This window comes from Melospiza melodia, chromosome 7 (assembly GCF_035770615.1).
Source record: "Melospiza melodia melodia isolate bMelMel2 chromosome 7, bMelMel2.pri, whole genome shotgun sequence".
In the NCBI taxonomy this organism is placed as follows: Eukaryota; Metazoa; Chordata; class Aves; order Passeriformes; family Passerellidae; genus Melospiza; species Melospiza melodia.
This window is the reverse complement of record NC_086200.1, coordinates 29,024,731-29,046,129: the sequence shown is the minus strand read 5'-3', so window position 1 is coordinate 29,046,129 and position 21,399 is coordinate 29,024,731. Positions and strand designations below refer to the sequence as shown.

General features: G+C 51.1%; 1 protein-coding gene and 1 long non-coding RNA gene across 4 annotated transcripts; one reads left to right on the top strand and one right to left on the bottom strand.

Moving 5' to 3' along the window:
• The first annotated feature begins 75 nt into the window (after positions 1-75).
• On the top strand, positions 76-20,584 carry LOC134420716 (uncharacterized protein KIAA1958-like). 3 transcript variants are annotated; one of them, XM_063160998.1, is made up of 6 exons: positions 76-222; positions 9,618-9,697; positions 14,948-15,049; positions 16,149-16,237; positions 16,416-17,568; positions 19,044-20,584. In XM_063160998.1, the coding sequence occupies exons 4-6, from the start codon at positions 16,235-16,237 to the stop codon at positions 19,886-19,888; spliced, it is 2,001 nt and encodes a 666-aa protein (XP_063017068.1). In that variant the 5' UTR covers positions 76-222; positions 9,618-9,697; positions 14,948-15,049; positions 16,149-16,234; the 3' UTR covers positions 19,889-20,584. The 3 variants fall into 3 exon arrangements, with proteins under 3 accessions (XP_063017068.1, XP_063017067.1, XP_063017066.1); XM_063160997.1 differs by lacking the exon at positions 14,948-15,049; XM_063160996.1 differs by lacking the exons at positions 76-222; positions 9,618-9,697; positions 14,948-15,049; positions 16,149-16,237 and having other exon boundaries at positions 16,274-17,568.
• On the bottom strand, positions 11,578-14,315 carry LOC134420557 (uncharacterized). Its single transcript, XR_010028387.1, has 4 exons — positions 14,038-14,315; positions 13,742-13,823; positions 13,310-13,387; positions 11,578-12,353 (listed from the first exon to the last, which is right to left on the bottom strand). It is a non-coding gene; the product is annotated as an uncharacterized LOC134420557 (long non-coding RNA).
• Positions 20,585-21,399: the final 815 nt, after the last annotated feature.

Sequence of the window (21,399 nt, the reverse complement as noted above, 5' to 3'; positions counted from 1 at the left end):
CGTGCACGTTGCGAGGCCTGGCCGCGCCGCCGCCATGTTGGGGGCGGGCAGGGAAGCCACGCGCCGCCGCCATCCCGGCCGAGGGGTGCCCGCCCGCCGTGTGCCCCTCGGGGGTCGCGCAGGGCTGGCTTAAAGTACAGGAGTGTGTGTGATCGCAGTTAATGCATTAAGGATAAAGATTACCAGAGGGTGAGAGAGAGAGAGAGAGAGAGAGCTTGTGAGGTAAGACGTTAAACGTACCTGCCGGTCTGGGGCTCAGGTACCGTTGTGAGGTTTTGGTGCCCAGCCCAGCTCTGTGGCACATCAGGGGCAGTTCAGTGCAGAATTAGATCGGCTTGTCTCACTCTTAATGTTGGTCGTTGCCTGTAGGCCTCACTTGTGCAGGGATTCGTGTGTATTCCAGGGATTTGGGGCTTGTCAAGCCTCTGGAAGATTTGTTTTACAAGTGCTGGGCCACTTGTGATGAATTTCAAAAGAATATTGTGGCTTTGTGTGAGATCCTTCTGTGGCTCCCGCAGGGTGACCAGGCACCCTCGGATCCTCCCCAGCGCTGCTCCATGGATTAAACACTCTTGTTTAAATGCAGAATTTGCTCCCTGGGAATTCTAGTTGCCCATTCTGTGAGCCTCATTTGCCATACCCCACCGGGATTAATTGGTCGGTTTATAGCTAATTTCTAGTTCTGCCCTCATCCGGGCTCCTCTGTCCTGCCAGCCTTCCCACCCAGGCATTTTCTGTGAATATATTTGGTAGTTTTATCAAAGTTCCTCTGCCAGTGATAACCTGTAGAACACCAACACCTGGGCTATGACACGGCTGTGTATGTGAGGGCTCAGAAAACGATTCTAAAAACAAAGAGTGCAGATGAAATGCCTGGGCAGTGTTTCTGCTTTGTGTCAGGCAGGTACAGACTTGCATTTTGCCTTCTCGCGTCTCTCTCAAGCTCACTCTGGACACGTGAGGAGGGAAGAGAAGAATTTAGGAGTGGAGTGGTCTGTTTTCTCCCAAACACGTGTTGCTGTGCCAGGTCCTCATTTCTCACTGGGGCAGTGCTCAGGGGTTTCAGGGGCCAGGATCAGACATCTCCTGCCTGCCTCACTCTCATCACCCTCTGTGAAATGCAGGAGCTTCCCTTGGCCTTGGATCTTTCCAGGAGCTGGGAACTCTGATTCCCAAATCTTTGGGTTTTGGGTTACTTTGGGTTACAGTTTGGCCCCTATGGAGTTTAAAACCGAGGAAAAATGTGTTCTGACCTGTTGCTGGAGGCAGCTAAACCCATGTGAAACCACTGGCTCCTGCATATGGAAGGCTCGGCTGCTGCCTCAAATAAGAGATTTACAACTTCGGTGAGGCAAAGAATGAGAAAATGATGAGATTATAGATCCACTGTAGCTGAGAGCCAGAGAGATAAAGTGATCAAAGAGGGCAGGAATTTAGCTGCCAACACAAGCTGCCTTGGACTGTGCCTGGTTTAAGGTGTATTTCCCATGGAAGTGTTTCTTCCATAGGTAAGGAATTTTGGTGGTAGAGGATGCTGTGGAGGTAGAATCCTTTTTTAGTTTCCAATGTGGGGTATTTCTGTACCCTGAACACCCAACAAAGACTGAAAACATTCATTAACACTCATCACTGATCACAGGCCATGGTCTGATTTTCTGCTGAGATGAGTTTATGGCATGTGCAGGTCTTCCAGGTGCTTTTCAGGTATCTTTGGCAGAGCAAACAGGTAAATTCCACCACAGGATTCCTGATTTTCCAAAGGCCTTTCCTCTGCAGGTTTGGTGTGACTTGAAAGGCTCTTTGTGCAAGCTCACCCTGATTTTCCACAGTCCTTGCAGAAATGATGATTGTGCAACGTTTTATCAGCCGTTTTCCTGCAATAGGAAGAGAATTTTTTTAGATGGCATCTGCTCAGGTATTGTGGACTACAAGTGACCACTGTTGTGCTTTTCTCTGGGCCAAAGGGGAAAATGCTTTTAAGAACAAGATCACACTTGATATGAAAACACAGCAAGGAGCAGGACCAGCCCCTGTGTGTCCTTGTGTTTGTTTTGAAAAACAAACCCAGTTGAAAATGTCTATGTTAAAAAAAAAAAAAAAAAAAAAAAAAGAAAATAGGAGGGCAAAGGGGAAAAAAATGAATCAGCTTCTTTTGTGTGATCCTCCAGCAGAGTCCCACGTCCCACCCTGGTTCTGGCTCTGGTTCCTCTGGCCGGGAAGGGCTCTGGGGCACACCCAGCTTATTCCCTCTTTGAGCCCTTCCTGCATGTGTTATCTCTTGGCATTTAATTCACCAGCAGGGAAGAAAAACTCTCTGAAACAAACAGGACCCTTTCCTGCCTGCTCCTTTTGTGTTGTTCCACAGCTCCCCAGCCCGTGTGGGGTCATGGACGCTTCTCTTTGCAGCCCTGTCCTTCACAAAGTGGCGAAACCCTTCCCCTTCTCCTTCCTCTTCCACCCAACGTTTCTGCCAGGGTTTGAAAACCAGAATCTTCCTAAACAGGGTCCAGCTCATGAACCCAAACCCTGGGGCACACTGGATGCTGCTGCCAGGTTTGCAAGCCAGAATCCTCCTAAATGGGGTCCAGTTTATGAACCCCAAACCCTGGGGCACACTGGATACTTGTGCCAGTGGCTTGAAAACCAGAACCCTCCTAAACAGGGTCCAGTTCATGAACTCAAACCCCAGGGCACATTGGATAAGTCTGATAGGGTCCAAAAACCAGAATCCTCCTAAAAAGGGGTCCATTTCATGAACCCAAACCCCAGAGTACACTGGATAAGTCTGTCAGGGTTTGAAAAACAAAACTCTCCTAAATGGGGTCCACATCATGAACCCAAACCCCTGTGGCACACTGGATGCTGCTGCCAGGTTTGAAAACCAGAACCTTCCTAAACAGGGGTGCAGTTCATGAACCCAGGGCACACTGGATAAGTCTGCCAGGGTCAGAAAACCAGAACTCTCCTAAACAAGGTCCAGTTCATGAACCCCAGGGCACACTGGATACTGCTGCCAGTGGTTTGAAAACCAGAACCCTTCTAAACAGGGGTGCACTTCATGATCCCAAACCCTGGGGCACACTGGATACTGCTGCCAATGGTTTGAAAACCAGAACCCTTCTAAACAGGGGTGCAGTTCATGAACCCCAAACCCCAGGGCACACTGGATACTGCTGCCAATGGTTTGAAAACCAGAACCCTTCTAAACAGGGGTGCAGTTCATGAACCCCAAACCCCAGGGCACACTGGGTAAGTCTGCCAGGGTCTGAATACCAGAACTCTCCTAAACAGGGGTGCAGCTCATGAACCCAAACCTTGGGGCACACTTTGATAGGTCTTTAAGGGTCTGAAAAGCAGAACCCTCCTAAAGAGGGGTCCAGTTTGTGAACCCAAACTCTGGGGCAGACTGGATAAGTCTGCCAGGGTTTGAAAACCAGAACCCTCCTAAATGGGGTCCAGTTCATGAACCCAAACCCTGTGGCACACTGGATGCTGCTGCCAGGTTTGAAAACCAGAACCTTCCTAAACAGGGGTGCAATTCATGAACCCAAACCCTGGGGCACACTGGATACTTGTGCCAGTGGCTTGAAAACCAGAACCCTCCTAAATGGGGTCCAGTTCATGAACCCCAACTCCTGTGGCACACTGGATGCTGTTGCCAGTGAGTTGTTTTCCTGGAAGTTCCACTCCTGCCTCATTATTCCCAGCAAGGCCCTAAACCAGAGAACTCCCAGATAACTCTGCTACCACTAAATCCTCCCAAAAAAAAAACAGGGAGCAGGGGTGTCTCCAATCCTTCAGCTTCTCTCTGTGGCTTTTATTTATTTCCAACCCCTCTCAGCGAACACGGCGGTTTTATTTCAAAGCCTATTGGCAGCTTCAGCAGCATCTCCTGGTGCCAGAACATTCTTCAGTGCGTGGTTCATGGTGCCACATCACCGCTCTGGGAATGGTTAGTGCAGGGCAGGGCGGGGCAGGAGAGGAATCAGGAGAGGAATCTGAGCAGGAGCACAATCCCTGCAGGGTTTGCCAGGCCAGCAGAAACCACCACAGCCTGAGAGAAGGGACCAGGAGAGGGACCCAGAGTCCCTCTGCAGTTGGGGTGCTTGGAGGAGGAGGGGTGGGAGAGCTGGGAATTTGTTTCCTGGTCTGAATTGTGTTATTTCCAGCATCTGGGAGAGGTGCAGCTCGTACCTGCACACACGTGGCTTTCTGAGCAAGACACGACCTGAATGAGGGGAGTGTTTGTTTCTTCATTGATCCACGAGAGTTTGGCAGCATGGAGTACTATCAAAGAGTGTCCTGACTGCCAGCTGGTAAATAAATGGGTTTGGAGTTAAGCTTAATGTGCTGTCAGTAATAAAAAGAAGTGTTTTTGGAGAGTGATTTTTTGACAAGGGGGAATGACTCTGTGATTCTGTGGTTCCTGACCTGTGTATGGGCTCCCTGAGCAGGGTGTCTGTGACAGCCCTGCCACCACAGCAACGTGAGGCCTCCTGTGCAGGGCCAGAGCTGAGCAGGTGAGAAACACTCTGCAAGGCAGGAGAGCTGCACCTGGGCATGGTTTGTGTTGCCATTGCACACCCTGAGTGCCCCTTCCACAGCTGTGGGTATTTCATGCTGCAAGCACCTACACGAACTTCAAATTTGAAGCAGAATCACAAGAGCTCACATTTTGCATCTTTCCTTCTTTTTAATCCATGACACAAGAGGCTTTTCTGTATTTCTTCAAGAGGCTTTTCTGTATTTCTCCATGTTATTTCAGCACTTCCCTGTCCCCATGGCTCCTCCCGGGCTGACTCATTTCCTGTGCGGGACAGAGCAGCCATTTCCTGGCTGTTCAACACAGCAGTTTTCTCCCCTCCTAGTTGGGGTTGGAGTGCTGGAGATTAGGCTATGGTTTGATGAATCTGTGGTTTGATTAATCTATGGTCTGATTATAACCCCTCATCTTCCCCAGAAATCACCTGGCAGCACCTGGGGCTCATGGCAGCTCCTCCTCTCCTGGGCCCCAGGGTCCACGATTTGGACTCTGACATTAAATTCATCACTCTAACAGTGCCATCCTTCCAGTTACTGCAAACCAGATTTTCTCTTCATTCAACCCATTTCAGCTCATAATAAACAAGATTTTTAAAAAAGCACCACAAGGTAAAGCCCTTGATCTCACAACACAGATCAAAGCCAGAAATTTTGACTTATCTCCTAAGTTGCTTATTTTCATTTGAGAAATCCAGATAAAACCTGGTTTTGTGTTAGACACAAACACAGAAGGCTGGGTTGGTTCCTGTATTGATTCTGTGCCCATCATTTCACTTCCCTCCAACCTGTGCTCCCAATTTCCTGAGCCATTTTTTATTCCCATCCCATCCTGTGACAAACTTGTGCACAGCTCTTGGAGCTCAGACATTGCCTGGCCATTGGAATGTCAGCCTGAGGTGTCACAGCACTTTTGAGCAGCTTTTTTACTGCTGGATTTTTAATTAATCTTTTAATCTTATTGGAAAACGTGGACTCATCAGAGCTTGCCTTAGACCTGGAATGTTGGGGAATAACCCCCCAACACAGCAGGGATGCTGCCCTGGAGTGTGAATGGAGCACATGTGGAGGGCTGAGCCCTGAATAATTCATACCTGCAATGATTTATTCATGCCCAAAGCTGGATACCTCCCTGTGACTTTCCATTATCTCAAAGAGAAGGTGAAGGTTCCAATTCCATTCCTCTGTCCCCCAGTACAGGACTCAGAGCAGGAGGACTGAAAGAGGCAACTCCTGACACCCAAACTGAAATGCAGGGTCAGGTCCTTACACATTTTTACATTTTTCAGAGAGGACAGTGGGTGAGCAAGCAGGTAAAGTGTTTTCCACAATACACAGGGAAAGTGAGACCCTGAGGTCATGGTGGTTGCATGCCAAAAGGTCATTTTCTGAGCATGGAAAGCAAGCCCTGACTTGGTGATGTGAAACCATCGAGCTGAGCTCACTCTGCCCCAGAAATTGCATTTGTTTCCCACTGTAAAGTTACAGATTCTGACACAGTTGATGCCACATTGCCAGGATGATTTTCTGCCCTTCAGAAACCCTGCAGGACTTTCAGAAAGCAGCAGCTCAGGCTCATCTTTCCTGCCTCGTGTGTGCTCTCAGAAAATACCATCAGGAGAGGTTTACAGGGCTATGCTCTGAGTTCCTGACCTGGGCGAGGATTCTGCAAGACATTCAAATTCCGTCTGTCTAGAAAGGCTGAAAGATGATCCCGTGTTTGAGAGAGTCTCCAGACCCCCAGGCAGCACTGCTCCTCACTGTCTGGTGTGAAATTTCCTAATTGTTTAACCTGCAATCCTGACTTTTTTTTTTTTTTTTGTCCTTGAAATAGGCTCTGCATCAGCATAATTAAAAATGTCAAACAGGCTTGAGAGCCTCTCCAAGTTGCTAAAAATGAATGTGAATTTCCTCCCTGCAGCCTCACTCCGTCTCTCCCTTGCTCTGGCCTCAGCTTTCCCGAGTGCCTGGTTCCAGCCCCTCAGCATAGTTTGCATTCCACTGCCAAGAATGAACATTTATTTATACAAACAACCCTTCTTCCAAGCACATCTCCCTCTATCCCAGGGCAGGGAAGTAAATGCTTGTCTGTCCATGGCTCCAGCTCTGCATTTCCTTCTTGCTTTAGTTAGGGTTTGTTTGCAGGGACAGATGAGTGCCATCCTGTTTCTTCCCTGTGCCCAGCAATGCCCTGAGAAGCTCCTTAATTTTTTCACAATTATTTGATTTTGTGACTCTCTTAAGGATAATGCCAATTTCCTGATCAGCCTCTGAGGGGGCTCAGAATTAATTTCCAGAGCTGGAACCTGGGGAGCTCTGCAGGACTTTGAGAGTACTCAACCCCCTCAGATCTGCTTCTCTCCCATCACACCATGACCTGGTGTTCCCAGTTTCCCAGTGCTGTACTGGTTCTCCCAGCTCAGAGGGAAGTGGAGCAGTGCTGCAGGGCCCAGGGGAGGCAGGTGCAGCTCATGCATTATTGCTGCAGCCTCTCCATCCCTCACCTGTGATTGTTCCTGAAACCTTAGCTCTGCCCCTCTGTCCACAGGTGTCTCCTGTTGCATCTGCCATTCAAATGGATATGGCACAGATGCCAGATGATTCCAGACAGGAGAATGTCCCAGTCTGAGCACAGGTCATTTAAATGAAAAAGGGCCCTGACAGAGAGAGAGGCACCTGCAGAGCATCCAGGGCTGCTCCCTGGGGTGTGGAGCCTGCCTGTTCTGAACATAGGATTTTACAGGTAGAAATTGCAACATTTGAACATTTGAAGAGGTATTCACAGTATAAAGGGAGGTGTGTGTGTCTTGGGACACACAGATCACACAGGGGTGTGTGTCCCCACCTCAGGCACATGGATCACACAGGTGTGTACAGCCCTAATTTCTGCCTGTGTGCTGTCCATGTTTGCATTTGCAGTCCCTAATCTTTGCTGTGGCCCTGACAGAGGCACCTGCAGAGCATCCAGGGCTGCTCCCTGGGGTGTGGAGCCTGCCTGCTCTGAACACAGGATTTTGAACACAGGATTTTACAGGTAGAAATTGCAACATTTGAACATTGGAAGAGGTGTTCACAGTATAAAGGGAGGTGTGTGTGTCCTGGGACACAGAGATCACACAGGTGTGTGTGTCCTGGGACACACAGATCACACAGGGGTGTACAGCCCAGTACTGCCCATGTGCTCCTCCACATTTATGTTTGCAGCCCCTAATTTCTGCTCTGGTTCCCCTGGAGCTAAGTGGGACACGAGAGACTCCAGAGGCAGAAGGAACAAGAGGACAGGAGGGATTGCCCAAATCCTGCTCCCCTCTTCCCCAAATCCTGTGTTTTGGTGCCACACATGGCAAATCAGGAGCCTCAGCTGTGCAGCTTATTTCCACACTGAGTCAAGAGCAAAGATGTCCAAACACAGCTGGCCCAGAGAGGGTGGGGACAGCCATGCTCTGTGCTCAGAGAGGATGGGGACAGCCACGCTCTGTGCCCACAGAGGATGGGGACAGCCATGCTCTGTGCCTGCCATGAGCCCCATTGTCATCCCAGCCAAGATCCACATCATTTCCCCAGGGCTGCAGCTCTATTAAACACAAAGCTTCAAATTATTCCCTACTTGGATCAAAGATGTGTTTGTTCCAGTGGCACTCAAGTTGAAAAGGCAGTGCTGGGCATGAATGAAACCTTCCCAGAGGCAGCTGCTGAGGCTCAATTGGTTTGTCAGTGCTGTAGTTATGCTGTGGGCATCTCGTGGTTGCTGGCCCCATATGTTCCCAAAGGATGTTGTGCAGTGGAACAGCTCAGGGAAGCCTTGCTCTGTGGCTAAGGGGTTTTTGCTTTTGTGGTGTGAAGGTTTGCTCATTCTTCAGATGGTGAAAATGTTCAGGAATCTCACTTTGTGATTCCAGACTCAAAGCCAAAGCACTCTGGATCAAACTGGGTGGAAGTGTATGAAGGGACATGACAGCCTGTGTGCAGGACCATGGAATTGGGGGTTTGATTGTGGTCTGGGATCTGGGTGAGCAGCCTGCTCCCTAAATGCTGTCTCCTGGCCTGCATTGTACAGCAGATGCTCCCTGTGACAGACAGGAGGTGAAGGAAGCCCTCTGGAGTATGAAATTCAGCATTAAAAGAACATGAAGGCAGGAAGATGCAGCATGGGAAGTCAGGGAGAACTGAGAACACTGGTCATGCCAAAGGAACAAAAGAAACTCAATATCCTTTAGAAGTTTTAATATTTAATTGGTGAGCTCTCTGATACCAGGGCAGTGACAATGACAGGAGCCTGTGCGAGGGCTGTCTCATGGGGCCCCAGCACCCCCAAAACACAGACACAGGGGCTCCTTGTGGGCAGAACCATCAGCTCTGTGTGCACCACAGCACTGAACTCCTGGTTTTGGGTAAAACCAGCATCACCACGGCCCCAAAGAGACTCCCCGTGCCTGGCAGCAGGTCTGGGAGTTGGGGATGTGTCACTCCTGGCTGGTACTGCCTGCACCTTGAGCCAGAGGAGCATTTCCATGAGCTCACTCACTCTCCCTGTGGAGATAAGTTCCCTCCAGAGGGGCAGTTCAGCTCCATTTTCCTCCTCAAAAATTACATGACAATACTTGATTTATTGAGAAAATACTTTGTTCCATAGTGCAAGATGACAAGTTCCTTCTGCAGCAGGTGGAAGTCGGTTCTCAGAATCCTTCCCTCAGGGACACTTTCAGCTGATTTCAGAGAATTCCAGATCCAAATTCTCTGAAATGGGCTCTGGTTTCTCTGGAATCTGTTGAGTGGAGTTGCTTGGTTTGCTCCTCCTCATGCTCTGGGCAGGGTGTTACAGCTGCAGCTCTCCTGGATCCAAGGCCAAGTGTGTGTTTCTTGTCCAAAGGATCATCCAGCTGTGGGGTTTTTATCTCTAAGGCTCTCAGGGAGTGGGGGGCAGCAATCTCCAGATGCTGCTGGCCCTGGTGACCACTCAGAGCCCAACAAAGCTGAGGGCTCTCAGAGCTTTGCTCACGGCTTCCATCCCACCCCAGGGATTGGCAGCTTGCTCTGAGTTCCCTTTCCTAACAAACACCATCTCCCCTCTCTCCTAGGCTGCCCTGTGCCCTGGATGAGATCCTGTCCTTGGGCAGCGCTCTGCTCTGTGGGAGGCTCCTGCCTGACCTTGGAGCAGGTAAGGGAGGCAGGGACGTGGCAAAACACGGACAGAGTAGAAAACTGAGCAAAGGTGAGAGCCTCTAAGTGTCACAGATGGCATCACCAGGGAGCCTGTGGCCAAAACCCTGGGGGATGCTGAACTTGGGGCTCCTTTTGTGCTGCCCATGCCAGAGATCCAGCAGGGACTGGAAGGAGCCATCCCACAGCCAGGGAGCTTCCCCTCCCTGCAAGGTACTTTGTTACCAGCACTGTTACCAGCAGGGTTTTTTCCTGCCTCCAGGAGCCATTTCCCATCCCAGCCAACCTCTGGAAACACCTGGGGTGCAGAAGTGAACGTGAGAGTTTGCCTGGTGCTGGTGAGATGAGTCCTGCACCCCAGGTTGAGTCACCTCAATTTCAGAGGCTTTAGACAGGGGAGCTGAGGTGTCAGTCACTAAAGATGGTTTGTATTGCAAAAGAAGTAGGTTACCATGTCCCATTGTGAACAATTACATGTAATTACAAGTCAGAGATTCACCACAAATACTATTTAATAACAAATTGCTGCCACGCTCCAGCCACAGCGTGCTGGGGGAACGTGAGCTCTGCTCTGTGGCCAGGTGGGACAGCAGGGGACAGGGTCTGGTGCCAGCCCCAAAACTGGGGTGAAATCTGGCTGCCGTGTCCTGTTCCCAGCAGTGCTGTGTGGCTTTGGGTTGGATTGGATTGGTTCTGTTCAGTTTAGTGACGAAACTCCTCGTGTCACGCGATGATTTTAGTTAAACTTTAAAAGGCTGCTCAGAAATGTCAAAAACCGCAAGAAACTTCCCGAGAATGAAACAAAACAGGATTTGTGCCCTCCCCTCTCAGCCCCGGCTTTGGGGTTTGAGCCCGGTGGAGCAGCACGGAACGAGCCCGGCCCGGGAACTCGCTCCTCCCGGCCCTGCCCGCCGGTGCTGCGGGGCTGCCGCTCCCGGTGGGGCCGGGGCGAGCACCGGGGGCCGAGCTCCCCCTGCCGGTACCGGGGCCGAGCCCCCCCTGCCGGTACCGGGACCGAGCTCCCTCTGCCGGTACCGGGGCCGAGCGCGTTCCGCCGCTACCGGAACCCTCCGCCGGTACCGGGGCCGAGCTCCCCCTGCCGGTACCGGGGCCGAGCTCCCCCTGCCGGTACCGGAACCGAGCGCGCTCCGCCGGTATCGAGCGCCCTCTGCCGGTACCGGGACCGAGCTCCCCCTGCCGGTACCGGGGCCGAGCTCCCCCTGCCGGTACCGGAACCGAGCGCGCTCCGCCGGTATCGAGCGCCCTCTGCCGGTACCGGGACCGAGCGCCCCCTGCCGGTACCGGGGCCGAGCTCCCTCCGCCGCTACCGGGACCGAGCTCCCACTGCTGGTACCGGGGCCGAGCTCCCCCTGCCGGTACCGGGGCCGAGCTCCCACTGCCGGTACCGGAACCGAGCGCACTCCGCCGGTATCGAGCGCCCTCTGCCGGTACCGGGACCGAGCTCCCCCTGCCGGTACCGGTACCGAGCGCGCTCCGCCGCTACCGGAGCCCTCCGCCGGTACCGGGACCGAGCTCCCCCTCCGGTACCGGAGCCGAGCTCCTCTGCCGGTACCGGTACCGAGCTCCCCCTGCCGGTACCGGAGCCGAGCTCCCCCTGCCGTACCGAGCGCACTCCGCCGGTACTGAGACCAAGCGCCCCCCGCCGGTACCGGAGCCGAGCTCCCCCTGCCGGTACCGGAGCCGAGCTCCCTCTGCCGGTACCGGGCGGCTCCGGAACAAAAGGATTCCCGTTCCACGTCGTTCCCGGATGATTGGCGAGCCCGGCGGCAGAACCGGGAGGAGCAAAGGGAGGTACCGGAGCCAGCCGGTGCCCGGTGCTTGGCGACAAACCCCGAGAGCAGAAACAACACAGTGCTGCTCTCAAGGTGAAGAAAAATGAAGTTTATTTTCTGCTCCAAGATTTACAGTTTTCCAGAGGTGACAGTGGGTTGGAAAGTGACAGTGCCACCTCTGCAATGACACTGGACAAACCAACAGTCCATCAGATTTTTCCTCCATAAAAGAACAATGAGTTGTCTACAGAAATTGTGTGAGAAAGTTTTGTTACAAGAATGTCAAAATCAGAAGGTTTAGAAAAACTTAAAAAATCAGGGTGACACCCCCAGGGCACTGGCACAGGTGTGAGGTGCCCCCAGAGTCCACGTTGACACTGTGACAGTGACACTGCAGCATTTCCTGCCCAGGTCACAGATTTGGCCATTGCTGATTGCAGCTTTCCAACTTCCTCCTGGGAAATACAACGTGAGCTCCTATTAATAGAAGTTCATGGTTTCCAATGAATTTTTTCCCTTTCACTCAGGCTGGTTTGGTGGCCCAGGCAGTGCTGTGGCAGCTGCCCGTGGCTTTTATTAGGTTTTCGGATTTATTTGGATTTTTCAGAGGCCTTGATTTAGTGCTCACAGTTGCATCCCAGTCCGGTGGCTCTGGAACTCAGCCCCTCAGGAGCAGAGATAATTAGAACTCGGGGAAAAAGTGATGTCCGAGTGTTTGAACAAAAAAAGGTCTTGTTTGAGGAATGTGGTTTGCCAGCAGGGTTTGAATCCCTCTTGGTGCCTGCAGTCAGATCCTGCCCTCCTCAGACAACTCCGGGTGGGATTTTCTGGGATCCTCTCTCAAAATGGAGGCATGGTGCCCTGCAGCAAGTACGGGAGGATATATCCTGGAAATTGTATTTCTGCAAGCAGGGCAGGAGGGGGCTGCTGGGAGGATGTGGGCAAGCAGGAAAATAGCTGAAAGGGGTGCTCGCAAGATTCTTGTACAGGGCAGATGAAGAGGCAAACAAACAACGCAGAGAACAGGAGAAATGATGTGTTAGGAAATGATGGATCCATCCCCCGGGCTCCTGCTGAGGAGGGTGGGACAAGCTCCATGATTTCTGGCAGCCATGAGCTGCAGCTGCTGCACTCAGCTCCTGTGCTGCAGCCAGATGTGTTTGAGTGCAGCTTCAGCCCTTCCTGCCCTGACACAGCCCCAGCAGTGCCTCCAGACGTGTGTTTGGGGGCTGTCCCAGCTCCCCTCACCTCCAGGGAGGCTTTCCCAAGGGAGCAGGAGTCAAGTTTAAGCTCTGCTGTTCTGCATCCTGTTGTTTTCCTGGCAGCATTGTTGCAGTTTCCTGCGCTGTCTTATCTGGAGCAGGGAAGTCAGAGCTCTCCAATCCTCTGGCTCTGTGTGCATGTCCCAGGTTCTAATCTGCAAAACAGGCCCTGCAGCCCCTGAGAGGCACCAGGCAGGGCTGTCCCAGGGCAATGGGACAAGGACACAGGGGGCAAAGGGCTTTTAGTGCCACCAAATCAGTGTCTTTATGCAGAGCTCCTGTTTGCACAAGGCTGTGTCTGTTTTATGGGTTCAGCCCTTCAGCACACCTGGGAGGAGGACAGGGGAAGATCCCAGTGGTGACAATCTCAGGTCACTCTGTGTCTGACAGACCTTACAGGGGGATAAATCTCAGAAAGTGCTGAGTTTGCTCTCCCCCCCCCCAGCAAGGACACACATAAAGCCTTAAAACAAACAAACAAAAAAAAAATTTCCGTGTTTTAGTCAGCCCAAAGTTCAGTTTCCCCTGAAGTGCTGGAGACTCTTGTGAAATTACCTGGCCACGTTGTCTGGGATACAGAGGTGAAATCAGCACCCACACCACTGAGGCCTGGAAAGGTGTGCAGGGCAGGGCCTGAGAAACCAAACCTTGTAGATTAAAAAAAAAAAAAAAACACCAACAAAAAACCCCCAAAGAACCAAAAAACCAAAAACAAGCAAACAAAAAAACAACCAAAAACCAAAGAACAACACAAAACAAAACACATCCAAAAAAAAAAAAAAAAACCCAAAAAACCACTAACCCCAAAAAACCCCCAAAACCAACAACAAAAAAAAACCCCTCCCAAAATCAAAAAACCCCAAACCAAAAAAAAAAAAAACCCAAGTTTATTTTTTCCATAAGTGAACCTGAATTCACCTAACTGTAGGTTTTAGCAGTAGACTGAATTCTCTGTGGTTTAAAAAAAAAATAAATAAAATCCTTTACTGTACAGCTCTGGAATGTCCTGTTTTCCTGCAGCAAGGTGTGGGTCCTGTACACAGTGTCCATTATCAGATGGGAGCCTCTCCTGGAAAGAGGATTAACCCACAACATCACCCCCAGCCACACAGCCACAGAATCAGGCACAAGGCTCCAAAACAAGCAAAAAACCCCAAACTCTAAGCCCAGATCCTTCCCCAGGTAAAAACTGTGGCAAAGATCAAGATGGATTTTTATTGTTCAAAGGGAAGCCAGTGGTCATTTTTCTCACTCAGCTGTGAATCCAGACTGATTCCACTCACCATTTCTTTGAGGGATTCTCAGCTGCTGGAAATCTGAGGGTCACAGCAGCCTTTGGGTCTGTAGCTGAGCACCAGAGCCTGTGCTGGGAACTAAACAGCAAGAGAAGGAAAAAAAAAGGCTTTTTTCTTTCAAAGAGCTCAGGAAGAGGAAGACATGTGCCTGGAGATAAGGGAAGATAAAAGCATTCCATTTGCAGAGGGCTGTGATAGGGATCAAGATGTTCATCTGCCAAGTCAGTGATTTTGTGGCCCTGTGACCATTGGGAGCTTCCCGTTCCTGTTACCTTTTCCCACACTGGCTGAAGGCACCAGATTGTTGGCATGGAAGTTGCTTTGAGTCTGTCTGAATGGCTCAGCCCTTTCAGGAAAAAAAAAAAAAAAAAACAACAAAACTTGAAGATAAAACCGTCTTTTACTGTCTTTTACTTCAGCAGGGAAAATGGTTCTTTCCCAAGCAGGCTGAACTTGAAGATAAAATTCTCTTTTACTTCAGCAGGGAAAATGGTTCTGCCCCAAGTTCAGCTTGTAGGGGCTCAGTGGGGTCAGAGTGTGAGCTTCTCTGGCCTGAGGAGGTCAAACAGCTCTGGGGAGAAGTTTGGGCAGAGCCTGTGAGGGGTCAGGGCAGCTGAAATAGCCACTGGATGTGACTCCCTGCCCTGTTTGCTGAGGTTCATCAGGAGTGAGCTCACAGGAACAGTAGATCCCATACAAGGCCTTGATTAACATCAGGAGCTCAGATTGCATTTGCTGCTCCCAAAAAGGCTTTTATTGTCTGATTTTTTTTTTTTTTTGTTAAAGCAGCAGCAGATTTCAGTAAAATATTCTCATTTAATCCCGCCTTTGCACATTCCACATGCTGGCACGTGCATCAGCCAAGCATTTGGGCTAAAATTATCTGTGCTATCATTAGGAATGAACATATGGATTGATGGAAGTGCAGAAAGGAGCTGTGTGCTGTGCTGCAGGCTCACCATGAAGGGAGCAGTTCCTGGTCAGCTGGCACCTGTCAGAGGTATGAGCTGCTCTCTTTGGGCAGGAGAAAGAGAACAACTCACACTGTTGGGCTGTGCTGGATGGGCACTGAGGGCACCCAGGGCATTGGGCACTGAGGGCACTGGGCACAGTGCCAGCACTCACAGCCCTTCCTGCCCTTTTGCTGTTGGCTTCACCCTCAGTTTGCACCTCAGGCAGCCTTCACTCTCACCCTCTGAGATAAATCCCTGAGTTCATGGATTGCAGAGCAGCCCTACAGCTGGGATGGCTTCTCCCATGCTGCCCAGCTCTCTGGGAGAGCAGGAGCCCCAGGGCTGGAGCTCCTGTGCCTGTTCAGGTGTGCTCAGATGTCCTCAGGTGTGCTCTCAGCAGCACACACTCACAGACCACCAGTCAGGGCCTGTTCTCTCCAAGAGCTGAGCTCTGTGTGGCCAGAACTGCTCAAAACACCTGCTAAAAGAACCTCTTTAGACAAGGTTCCAGTGTTTGAAGCCTTGCCTCTTTTCCCATCACTGATTGCAGAGATTTTAATGAATCACAGACTGAGATGTGAGGGTGTGGTGTCAGTGATGGCTCCTGGGCTGCTGTGGTGCTGAGGACATGCTGCATGTCCCCTGTGACACAGGAATGACTTCCAGGCATGGAGCCTTCCAGACAGATGGGAGAGGTTCAGATTTAGTCTGTAATGTAAATACAAGTTGCATGTGCAAGTCCTTCAGCTGGGAAACTGTTTGCAAAGTCAGAGGATGTCAGGCTGAAGCAGCCTCACCATTCCTTGTTCTCTCTCTGCAGTTCAGCACTTGGAGACACAGAGCTTGCCAACCCCAGAGTGCTGAAGGAATGGCTTGCAGAGTTCAGTTTGTAAATTTCTATTTTCAGTGTTTATATTTAGTTTCCGTTCCGTTGGTGTTGCAGAGGCTGATCCTGCAAATATTTACCCCAGGCAGGTTTTGTGTGTGGAGTTCCTGAGAGTGCAGTGGGAGCTCAGCCCAGGGAGGGCACAGGCCTGCAGTGGGCTGAGCATGGAGAAATTCAGTTGCATCTTCTGCTCAGGGTTTTATAGATGTACATAAACACTTCTCCATGTATATAGCACACCCATGTGATGATCCTTTCAGGTTCTGAGAGAGAAAGGCCACTCAGAGCATCACTTACTGATTGATCCCCACCTGAGAGAAGGCTCAGTGAGACAGAGAGCAGCAGCATGGTGAGTGTTCTGTTATGGCATAAATGATAGCATAGACAAGAAAGAATGAACAAACTGATTTTTAAAAAGAGTCCTGAGATGAGATTGCTGGTCTAGAATTATTACATGGTTGGGGAGGGACAGAAACAGCCCCAGGACTGCTTCTCTCTCTCTCATGTTCTCTCCAACACCTTTACAGAGTGAGAGCAGTGACAGAGGGTGCAGCAGTTCCAGTTCCCTTCACACAGATCTCTCCAACCTTGTGATCTGGGCACACACTCATGGCACCATATGCAACCAGATCCCAGGCCTGGAATTCATGCAGAACACAGATCATGTGAGCAGTGACAACGCTGTGCTGTGGATGTGCAGAGCTGGACATGCCTACCACTGGCACTGTGGGAAGTCACACAACACAGGTGAAGAGGCTCTAGGAGGGAGAAAGAGGCTTCTGCCTTCTGAATCTTTGGCAAGGGAATCCAGCTTTGAGGAAAAGAAGCTCAGGCTGACCCCATCATCTTTTGAGATGGACCAAGAAGATTCTGGGAGCACAGGGTCATGTGGCAGATCCCAAGAGGTCGCTGAGCAGAAGGCTGGCAGCCCCTACACAAGGAATATCGAGCCCAAGGGGAGTCAAAATAGCAGGAAACACAAATTCTCTGCAGCAGAGCAGCACTTCTCTGTGTCTGGTAGTAGAGTCCAGGCTGGTGAGCAGCATGTGAAGTCCAAAACGTACAAAGACGCAGAGATCATTATCTCTGATGAAGAGCAGTGTGAGGCAGATGAAGACAACAAAGGAGACAGAACCAGCCAGGATAATGTGTCAGAGCCATCTGCTGAGAAGTTGCAGATGCACCACTGCCAGAAGATGGCATTGCACCAGCCAACAGCCTCCCAAAAAACTGCTTTTACCCCCACAGCAAAGCCACCCCTGGCCCGTGCCTACATTCTGCAGGCTCATGTCAGCAGCTCAGAGGATCTGAACAGGAACATCCTGAGGCTGGCTCCTTCCACTGCTGCAGGGCCCATGGCTGAAACTTCCAGAGCAAGGAGCCTCCCGGGGTCAGCAGCACCAAAGGTATGTCCCAAACCCCTTCCTGTCCCCAGCACTGAAGCCAAGGCCCAGCTTGAATCCCAGCCCTCAATGATGTTCTTTGAGCTCCAAGCCACTACTGCTGTTCAGCAACATCTCCAGCTGAGCCCTTCAGAGTGTGGCACACTGGGGATGGGCTCCAGTGGGGATGGTGCTGAGAACGTGGGTGAGGACAGTGACACATCAGGATCTGAGCAGACACCTTGTTCTTCAGCCTTCCAGAGTCCAGAGAGACCTCCACCTGCAGCCTCAAATGGAGGTAAGGCAGCGTGGAGTTGTGTGCCTGCAGGGGTGTGGGGGTGTTCCATTAATCACTTTCCCAAAATATCCAAGGAGGGTGAGTTCACATCGCTGCCAAGATCGGTTCTGCAGCATCCAAGGAAATCTCTTGGATTCGGGGCACTCCTGTTTCTGCTTGAGGGGACTACAAAGCTCCCTGCCTAAAGGAATTGGTGCTTTTGTAGGGAATGCCCTTCTCTGGGGTACCCAAAGGTGTTCTTGGCTGTGGCCCAGTCCCAACATCCCAGTTTGAATACTTTGCTCTTCCATTTTACCCAGTACCCCCACACAGTATGTTGGCTGTACTTGAGAGAGTCCCTGTGGGAAACTGGAGCTAGAGCAGGGAACTCAGGTCTGAAGAGAAAGAAACGAGAGGAAATAATGCAGAGAAATTGTGGCCAAAGCTGCACCAAGGCCAGTGGCAAAACCTCCCAGTGCTAGCAGAATTTCCTATGCAGGACTCCACACATTGCTTTAATCCTTTCAAGAATTAAGGTTTTTGTATGTGCTGTCCTGCAGCACAGGGCCTGGGCATGTCCTTGTGAAGGGCAGAGGTGCTGAGGTGGCATTTGAGGTCTGCCTGGGGTGTGCTTGGCCCTGAAAAGGCTTAGGGGTTGTTGTTTCTTGTGGAGCCATAACCACACAAGCTGCCACAGTTGGGGTTTGGGAGCAGTATTTGACTATTTTCATAACTGACATCATGTGTCATGTGAAGGGACTGGGAATTCTTCTGGGAATGGCCTGTAGTAGCTGTTTCTGCCAAGGTAACTGGCTCATGGCTCAGAGGAGGCCTCAGCATGATTGATTCATGAGCTGTTCCTCTCTGCACCTGGAGCAGCCAGCACAAAACAGCCCAAAACCCCAAAAAACTGGGACAGCCATCAGTCTTTCAGGATGACAACTAAGCCTGTAAAAAAGAACCTGGTGCAAAAAAAGGGTTCTAGGTGTTGGCTTTTCCATCACCCCATCATCAGCCCTGGCCGAGTCACAGGCGAGCAGATGGAGCTTTCCAGCAATCCAAAGAATTCATTTCTCATGCTGCATCGAGCTAGGTGGATGTGGGATTGCCATGGCAACTTGAGAGAGAGCCCAACTGCCATCCTGGCAATCCTTTAAACAAAATCATAGTAGACTTTTACTCACCTGTTTGTTCTCCCTCACCATCCACCCCAACCTTTGGTTCATGAAAGGGAAATTTCCCTATGTGGCAATGAGCAGGACCAGCTGCCAAGGGAGAGGGACCCAACTTTCCCTGGAGAGCTGGGCACTGTTGGGTTGTGCTGTCTTGTGGAGAACACAAATATGACCCACAGTTCTAGAGGAAGGGGTTTGGGAGAGTCCTGTCCTCTCTGAATGGCTTCCAGAAAGCAGAGATAGACACTATCCTGTATCTCCTTGTGTTTTCCTGATCTTTGTGGATTCTTCCTGTCCACAAAACTATATCTTTTCTTTCAGATGTGCTGAAGAAGCAGGAGAAAAATAAAAGCAATACCATTGGAGACATAAAAGTGTTTGAAGAGTGGCTGAAGGGGCACCACCCCTCCGAGACACGCAAGATCCACAGGCTGCCTCCCGCAGACCTCGACCAGTACCTGCTGTCCTTCTTCAGCTCTGCCAAAAAACAGAATGGCATGGATTTTTCTGCCAGTTCCTTAAACATCTTCAGGTGCAGCATCAACAGGTACCTCCAGGAGCACCACTACCAGTACAGCATATTGAGAGGGCCAGAGTTCAAGGCCTCTCAGGAAGCCTATAAATTAAAACATAGGTACTTGTTTCAAAAGAAGGAGGAACAGTGGAATGTTGTGGAGAACCTGACAAGTGAAGATGTGGAAAATCTTCTTGAGAAGGGAGTTTTAAGCAAGACAAACCCTCAGGGCTTGTTGCACCTCATGTTCACCAACCTCATTAGGGGGTTTGGGGCAAACACCCACTACAGGGCCCACCAGCTGTGCTGGGGACAGGTGGTGCTGAGGAAGACCAAAGGAGAGGTGGAGTACTTGGAGTGGAAGGATGATCTGAGCCCTGAGGGAAATGAAAGGGAGCCAAACCCACTGCTCTTTGCCAAGCCTGAGGATCCAGAGAACTGCCCGGTCTCCAGTTACAAGGAGTATGCCAGGAGGAGGCCAGCAGACATGCTGGATGACAACCACCCTCTTTACCTGTCTCCCAAGTCACTGTACTCTGTCTGGGACAACGTGTGGTACATCAGGAAGCCACTGTCAAAAGCCAAAATTAATAATATCTTGAAAGTTATTACGCAGGAAGTGAGAGGAGCAGTAAAGAAGACCAAGAAATAGGGGTGCCCCTTCAGCTTTGCCCTTCAACCACTCCAAGGCTGCTCTGAAACACAATCCTACTGCAATATTTGGTGTAGGTTGAGAACAGCCATCCTTCTACTGAGCCTCACCTTGGCACTGAAGGTACCTACACATCTGCAGTGCCTTGGCTTTCAGGGAAGTTCTTTTATTGTTGTTGCTGTTACTGGAATTGATAATTCAGTGAGTTAATGAGAGTCTTCAGTTTCACATTTGCCAAACGAGTTAATGTTCTACCACACTGTCAATGCTGTTAGAAACCACCACTGCTGACACAGAGAGGGCTTGGGGGTGGCAGGGCCTGGCCAGGAGTGTCAGCTGCACCCACATTGTGAGGTGACACCCCACAAGCTCAGCCTGTGGGGAAGGATGAGCAGCAGGAGAGTGATGGTGCTGCCAATCCCAACCTTGCAGGAGCACTTCTGACAAGGTTCAGGTCATTTCCCTTAGGGAAAGGTTCGTAGATTGAAGAAGTTGTGGCTGTTCTAAGAAGTTATTTAAAGTGTCTGACAATGTTGAAAGGTTTTATGGTAAGTGGTTTCCCCGGAGTGTAAAACACAGCTCCACAAAGGCACTGGGAGGTGTGCTCAGCTCTGCTCACTGCCCCAGCCCTGTTACAGCTCAGGTAGGTTTTTGGTTGCATTGTTGGCAGAGCCAAATAAAAGAGCCTTTAATTCAGTCCTGTCTGTCTGTGTCTGAACAGCAGGTGATGCTTTCCTGGAACACTGGGGTGTTCCCTGCTGTGCTCAGTGTGCCCTGCTCCCAGCCCAGTGCCACAGAGCTTTGGGCCCTTTGAAGCCCTAGGAGCCATTCCCATGGTGTCAAAGGAAGCCTTGTGGGTCAAGCTCTTTGCCCCACTTGGTCCCATCCAACCAACTGAACATCAAGAAGTAACTCCAGGATGTTTGAAGCGACATAAAACCAGACAAACTCCTCCGGTGCTGGAGGGCGTCTGCTGGCTCCTCCTGTGCTTTGGAGCACTGGTGGCATCACCATGACACCAGACTGAGAGCTGTCCTGCTGGTCCTGGGTGACCCAGCTACGGTCACAGCTCTGCTCCCTGCTTCCCTCAGACCACCCCAGTTTGGGCTCTTCCGTCCCCGTTTCTGGGTTGCACCGTGTGCCCGCTCCGACCTGTCACAGCACCCGGGCACCTCCCTGGGCTCCTCCTCCCCGGTCAGTGACTGCACCGGGACCCCCCCCGTCAGCAGAGTGGGGTCGGTACCGGGGTCCCGGCGGGACCATTTCTGGGTTTCAGTGGATCTGTCCCGGACCCCCATCAGCATTTGCTGAGAGGGTCGGTACTGGGATCCCTGCAGGTCCATACCGGACCCCGGTCAGTGCTTGCAGAGGGGGTCGGTACCGGGCTCTCAGTGGATCCTTACCGGACCCCGGTAAGCGCTTGAGGATGGGGTCGGTACCGGGGTCCCAACGGGTCCGTACCGGGGTCTCAGTGGATCCTTACCGGACCCCCATCAGCGTTTGTGGAGGGG